This window comes from Borostomias antarcticus (assembly GCF_949987555.1).
Source record: "Borostomias antarcticus genome assembly, chromosome: 31".
Lineage (NCBI taxonomy): Eukaryota > Metazoa > Chordata > Actinopteri > Stomiiformes > Stomiidae > Borostomias > Borostomias antarcticus.
Window position 1 is genome coordinate 5,736,364 of NC_140264.1, and position 7,500 is coordinate 5,743,863.

Genomic DNA, 7,500 nt, shown 5'->3' on the forward strand with positions numbered 1-7,500 from the left:
TTTGATTCCTAACTTAAGCCACAACCTTTTTCCTCTCCTCTCTGCCCCCTTTTTTCAGACAGACGGGAGAGATACATCCATCCATCCATCTTCCTCCGCTCATCCGGAGCGGACAGACCACCGGTTTCCTGCTGAGAACCATGGCCTCAGACTTAGAAGTGCCGATTCTCATCCCAGCCGCTTCACACTCAGTTGCGAACCTATCCAGAGAGGGCTGGAGGTCGCAGGCCGATGATGCCATCAGGACCACATCATCTGCAAATAGCAGCGACGTGATCCCCAGCTCACCGAATGGCAAACCCACCTCCGCACGGCTACGCCTCGATATCCTGTCCGTGAAAATCACAAACAGGATTGGTGACAAAGCGCAGCCCTGGCGGAGGCCAACCCCCACGGGAAAGGAAGACGACTTACGGATTTTAAATGGAGGAAATGAACACATACAGCTAAAAACTACAGGTTATGATCATATACTGTATACATGTTGCGGGGGTTAAAAGAAATCCAGGTTTGAGTTTGTTCAGCCCCAAGAATGTAGCAAAACGTTTCATGCAATGAAAACAGTGGTGCATTGGAACACCCTGGAACACCCAGGGGTGAGGGGATTGCTCAATTGAATCCCCCCCCCCAAATAATAACGAGAAACCTCGGGTAGGAAAAATATCTATTTCAATTGCATTATTTGTGCTGTTCTAAATAACGTGTTCGGGTACAGCCCTAGTAAATGAGAATAAGAATGAGGAGAATAAGGTACTTTAATTGCAGGCTAACAGATTTATTTGGCAAGTAGTTAAAAACAAACAATCAATCAATACATTAGTTACAACATAGGGTGAATAGGCGACAGGATTAATTAATTAGTATGCCATCAGCTCTAAACTAGACTATGTACCTAGCACATAGAGGATTGTGCTAAACAAAGTCTCAAAATCATGTCTCACCACTTTCTACCATCTGATCAAGTTTCCTCCAGAAAATAAGTTTGAAGATACCCTATATTCCATAGCTTTCCAAACTGATATCTTTATGCTTTACTAAATGATATGTTCCTGGACATCTGTCCAATCGGAGGGCTGTGGGACAACAGGCCATTTCCACTGAGCAGCAACTTTACAACCTCAACTCAAACACATGTTCTCATGGAACGAACCAGGCTTTTCTTATCACAATAGCTTGGATGGGAGGAGGCCGCGGGGTAGACCCAGGACTAGGTGGCGGGACTACATCTCCGCACTGGCCTGTGAGCGGCTAAAGATTCCCCAGGCAGAGCTGGTTGATGCTGCTAGGGAAAGGGATGTCTGGGGCCCCCTGCTGGAGCTGCTGCCTCCGCGACCTGACCCCGGATAAGCGGATGAAGATGATGATGATGATGATGAACAGCTTGGATGTGGTTTCTCTCCTCAAATAGTTATTTCTAGAATTCTTATCACTGAAACCTAAGTTATGCGATACTTTGCTATGATTCCGTCTCACTCATTTATGGCTCCTGAGCTAATAACCGTCTCATTGAATAAAAGCTTTGCCATGTTCCTGGCACTGATACAGGCTCTCTCTGTTATTGACAAATCTATGGCAAACAAAACTCCTCTATCCACTAAAACATTTGTCACATTTCTGACACTGACATCATTGTTGTCCTTTGCGGATTCTTCTATGGTCCATTAAGGAAGAGTTTTACGACTAAATGCTTTGTCACATTCGTGGCACTGCTATGGTTTCTGTCGTGTGTGGATTCTTCTATGACTGACTAAAGCACTCTTTTGATTAAACGCTTTGTCACATTCCTCACACTGATATGGTTTATTTCCTGTGTGGATTCTTCTATGTCGAACTAAACTACCATGTTGACTAAAAGCTTTGTCACATTCCTCACACTGATATGGTTTCTCTCCTGTGTGGATTCTTCCATGGACAGTTAAAGCTCCTCTGTGATTAAAACGTTTGTCACAATGTTTACACTGATATGGTCTCTCTTCTGTGTGGACTTTTCTATGTTGATTGAAACTAAGCTCGTGATGAAAAGTTTTGTCACATTCCTCACACTGATATGGTTTCTCTTCTGTGTGGATTCTTCTATGTTGATTGAAACTAGGCTTGTGACGAAAAGTTTTGCCACACTCCTCACACTGATATGGTTTCTCTCCTGTGTGGATTCTTCTATGTTCAACTAAATGATAATCGTTCTTAAAAGCTCTGTCACATTCTTGGCACTGATATGGTCTTTCTCCTGTGTGGACTCTTGTATGATTAATAAAATGTTTTTTTTTTTTAAAAGCTTTGCCACATTCCTTACACTGATATGGTTTCTCTCCTGTGTGGACTTTTATGTGCATCAGTAAATTGCTCTCTATACTATAAGCTTTGTCACATTCCTTACACTGATATGGGTTCTCTCCTGTATGGACTTTTATATGCTGAAGTAAAAATGCCCTGCTACTAAAAGCTTTGTCACATTCCTTACACTGATATGGTTTCTCTCCTGCGTGGACTCTTCTATGCATGCCATTTGATTTGTGAGATTTTCTATGAATATCAAAATGAAGAAACTTATCAAAAGCTTTGTCACATTCCTCACACTGATATTGTTTCTTGCTGGGAACAGGCCTGGTCCAGCGGCTGGTGTAAGTACTGGGAATAGAAGTACTTAGAAGAGGGCTGAGGTCGCAGGCCATTGGTTCAGGCAGTTCTCCTCTCTTCTCTTCTAAACTCTGAGCTGTAGAACAGTCTGGGGTTCCAGAAGAGGGCTGAAAGTCACTGGCTGGTTTCACTCTGGGAGAAGTGAATATAGGGTCTGTAGTATCAGACTGAAGCCCTTGAAGCTGCTCTCCCCCCTGACTGGTCCACAGCTCCTGTTCCTCTTTAATCTGTGGGGGTTCTGGGAGAGAGAGCTGCTGGACATCTGGGGGGAAAAGGAAGATAAATATTAGGATGAAGCCAAGTTCATTATTCTACAACCTAGCAGGTCTGACAGCTTAAATCAGGGAAATCCAATTCTAAGAAGTTTTCTTTTTACCCTTTTAAACACAGCCATATTGAAATATAGTATAGTATAGTATATAATATATGATATTATATTATATAATAATATAGTATAGTATAGTACGCCAGATGCAGCATGCTACATCAAAATTGTGTCTGCTACATCTGGCGTACTATAGAGGGTCATGTTGGAGGTTTAAGCTTAGGCTTAGCAGGTGTAAGATCAGGTTTAGGCTAACGACTAGACAGATAGACCCATCAGGTAGATGGACCTTATCAGGTAGATAGACCTATCTACCTGTCTATTGATCTAGCTAGCTAGCCATCTACATTCAGTAGCTTCAACCTCCAACATGGCCGACTGATGGCGGGCCGTGAAAACCCTCTCTATAGTAGGCTAGCAGGACTGGACTGGGTGAATATTTCCTACCGGGAAATGTATCCCCAGTCGGCCCAATAACCGAGCCGACGCGGTGAGATGTAACACCTTCAGTTTCGTTTTGTTGACGGGGGGGGGGGGGGGGGGGGGGGGGGGGGGGGGGGTGCTGCTGCGCGATTTGTTGACGGGGGGGGGGGGGGGGGGTACTGCTGCGCGATTTGTTGACGGGGGGACAGCATTCACTGCGGGCCAGGCCAGTTGGCTCTCTAACGGCCCACCCAAATGATACCTGAAACTAACAGAGGGAGGGGTGGGGCCTACATATGATTGGGCCAGCCCAGTGTCAGTATAGAAAATGGACCAATGGGCCGCTGTCCCTGCTCTATGGACCGTTCGTTAGCTCTTTTTTTTTTAGATCGGCCCACAAGTAGGTCCGGCCCACCGGGCATTTGCCCGGTACGCCACATGGCCAGTCCAGCCCTGTAGGCTAGGTAGCCTACTACATATTCCCGAAATTTTCGCACACGGCCTAACCGATGGGAATTCGAACACTAAAAAAAAAATGGCGGAAGCACTATATAGGGAATAGGGAACGGTTTTGAACAAAGCTATGGTGTCAACAGTGTCGTAAGCTGTTTATTGGTGCCTTTCTCTACACTGAGCTGAAATTAAACGAGTGCACATAACCTAGGTATAAAAAAAATATGAACAATATTAACAACATGCATTTAGAAAACAACCCAAAACCATTCTGAATCATAACCGTAATTAATAGGGTATTTGATAAACCTCCACAGACTCTCATGCATTCTCTCATTACTCCTCTCCATGCGCTCTATGGTCACATGCAACCAGCACTCACCGGGAAGGAGAGAGTTCCATATGGCTTCTTCCACCTCTTCCTCTTTGGAAAGCTTTTTCTCTTCCTCCTCTTTCATCACGAAACCCTCCTCCTCCTCCTCGACTCGTCCTCCTCCGCAGGCTGGGTCTGGGAGGACTGTGGTGGGCTCAGCCTCACCTGGTTCTGTTTTACAGACGACAGACGTGTTCTGATTCTATGCCTTAACCCTAGTAAAATTCCTTGTATGTGTGACTGTGTACCATATGGCAGATAACGGACCATGAATATTGAAAACAGGAACGAAAGAGCCCTTTCAAATCTGCAAGGGTTCCCGGTTCTCGAATTCCATCAACGATATTCCAAATTGAGACAAAAATAAATTAGTGTGAAAATAAAGTGTCTCTGTGTGGAGGAACAACGACAGATTATTGAATAATCTAAAATCACTATGGCCGTGTCCGAATGTCCATACTATGTATGTAGTAGCCTACATACTATAGTACGCCAGATGCAGCATGCTACATCAAAATTGTGTCTGCTGTCATAGTATTTACAACTGGCCTCAAGACCTTTCCAAACACCTTAAACCTTTGTCCTCTCTCTCCTTTTGTAATTCACCACCTCCCTCAACCGTTCACATAGCTGTGCTAACCTAATTCATGACAGGATGACCGTCTACTCCAGAATAACCATCCTTTGTCCCTTTGCCCCTTTGTCCCTCTTAGAAACTACAGCCTTTTTAAACGAGTGCACATAACCTAGGTATGAATAAATATGAACAATATTAACAACATGCATTTAGAAAACAACCCAAAACCATTCTGAATCATAACCGTAATTAATAGGGTATTTGATAAACCTCCATAGACCCTCATGCATTCTCTCATTACTCCTCTCCATGCGCTCTATGGTCACATACAACCAGCACTCACCGGGAAGGAGAGAGTTCCATATGGCTTCTTCCACCTCTTCCTCTTTGGAAAGCTTTTTCTCTTCCTCCTCTTTCATCACGAAACCCTCCTCCTCCTCCTTGATTCGTCCTTCTCCGCAGGCTGGGTCTGGGAGGACTGTGGTGGGCTCAGCCTCGCCTGGTTCAGTTTTACACACGACAGACATGTTCTGAAAACAGGAGAGAGAGAAAGAGTCCTTTAACATCTGCAACGCCTCCCGGTGCACGAATTCCATCAACGATATTCCAGTTTGAGACTAAATAAATTAGTGAGTAAATAATAAAGTGTCTGTGTGGAGGAAGAGCGGCAGATTATCCAGTAATTTAAAATCATTGACACTCACTGTGAACAGGACGCTGTAGTTTGAAGGACTGGATGTGAATTCTAGTCGAATTTATTTCAAGACAAAAGCCAACAGATCCCACCAATCAGAGTAAAGGATGTCTTAGGCTCGACCAATGAGGGGCGGGCAAGCACATCATGTGATGGCGGGGGTTGGCTACATAGCTAGCCGTAGCCTCGCGTCAATAGGGACTTTAAAGGAGAATGCTCGTTTTTGACAACCTGGACCTTATTTATGGCATATTATAAGACGTTTGACTCACCGAGATCACTTTGGTGTATTTCGGAGGCATGTAGAAGAAATTTAAAATCCAGCGCGAGCCAGTATATCCATGTAATGGCGGCGGACGGGGCACTGAGAATGCAGCTTCTAAAAAATCTATTTTCTGCCGTGAAACGGTTGTTTTCATCAATCTGTCTGAATCGCTAGTTGTGCTTACATAGAGCGAGGGCTTGTTGTGGTTTTTCACATGCCTCTGTAATATGATCTTTAGAAACTCTTTAGAAACATGTTTTTGAATGATTTTTCAAGGTGCCCACCCACATCCATTGTTTGACCTAAACGGTGGTAGAGTAATTATCAGACTTTCTCAAAAGTGCTAGTTTTGTCAACGTTTTGATCTGAACCATTGTATATGATCATAAGTAACCTTAAAACAGGGCTAAACATGCATTTTCCCTTTACTACTCCTTTAAATAAACAATTTAACTTATTCTCCTTATTTATCGGAAGTTCTTTATAGCAACAGCAATAATTTTCTGTCAAGACAATTAAGTTCTATACCTCACAGAACATCGGAAGTCGCTTCCCAACTCGTGGTTCTTCTCCGAGCGTCCTCAGGGAAGTAAGCTTTGGTTGTGAATCTTGTCGAAAAGATGCAACTCCCGTCGTCTTGATCTTTGCTGTTTTAGCTATCCCATCCCCGTCGCCAGAATGCAGTGTATTTCAAAAGCACAATCTTTGTGTGGAACAGAACTTCAAGGAGGCCAAAATCGTCTAATCATCACTTTATTGAGCAAGCCTAACACAGGGACGAATCTCTATGCAAATACTGACGTTCTCATGAGGTGCCGAGCTTATATCTGGCTTCAGGCCAGGAATCACATGACAAACAAATTTGCATACAAGGAATGTTCATTAACACAGATATATGTTGTCAACTGATCTTCTGATTGGTCAATGTGTCAAGTGGTCTTTGCATCAGCTGAGCTCTTCACCCCTTCCTCGGACACGGGGCTTCCTGGGATCACATTACAACTGTAGACTAGTCACTTCAGAGGTGACCGTTCGGCCATCTTATTGACACAGAGACAAAGGAATGTTTACTCAGGGACATCTGCTTTCCTCACATCTTAAACTACTTATAATAACACAGTTCCTACTAAAGTGAAGTTTATTCATTATTCTTAATAAAATGATTACTACATGAGAGTAATACAGTATGATTGATGTAATACAGTATGATACAGTATAAAAAATATACAATAGTTTTAGGCGGAAGCCACGCTGCGTTGTGCCGGCGCCTCAGGGCGTCGGGCAGAGCCTGCTCTTCAGGCTGTCGCGGAAGCAGTACACAAAACAACCGGTCACCATGGCAACCACGACCACGGCCGCCACGACGCCCGCGGTGTTGGGCGGGTCGTCGACTGGAGGAGGGGAGAGAGGGACGAGGATAGGAAGAGGAGAAGGAGAGGGGAGAGGGACGAGGAGAGGAAGAGGAGAAGGAGAGGGGAGAGGGACGAGGAGAGGAAGAGGAGAAGGAGAGGGGAGAGGGACGAGGAGAGGAAGAGGAGAAGGAGAGGTGAGAGGGACGAGGAGAGGAAGAGGAGAAGGAGAGGGGAGAGAGGGACGAGGAGAGGAAGAGGAGAAGGAGAGGGGAGAGGGACGAGGAGAGGAAGAGGAGAAGGAGAGGGGAGAGAGGGACGAGGAGAGGAAGAGGAGAAGGAGAGGGGAGAGAGGGACGAGGAGAGGAAGAGGAGAAGGAGAGGTGAGAGGGACGAGGAGAGGA

General features: G+C 44.9%; 1 protein-coding gene across 1 annotated transcript in view; it reads right to left on the reverse strand.

The window, feature by feature from the left end:
- Positions 1-6,599: 6,599 nt before the first annotated feature.
- Positions 6,600-7,500, reverse strand: part of LOC311327253 (vascular cell adhesion protein 1-like) — a 6,000-nt gene continuing 5,099 nt past the window's right edge. Inside the window, exon 7 of the mRNA XM_084460286.1 lies at positions 6,600-7,138. Coding sequence (XP_084316412.1) covers positions 7,017-7,138 — 122 coding nt within the window. The 3' untranslated portion in view covers positions 6,600-7,016. The remainder of the gene's footprint in view (positions 7,139-7,500) is intronic.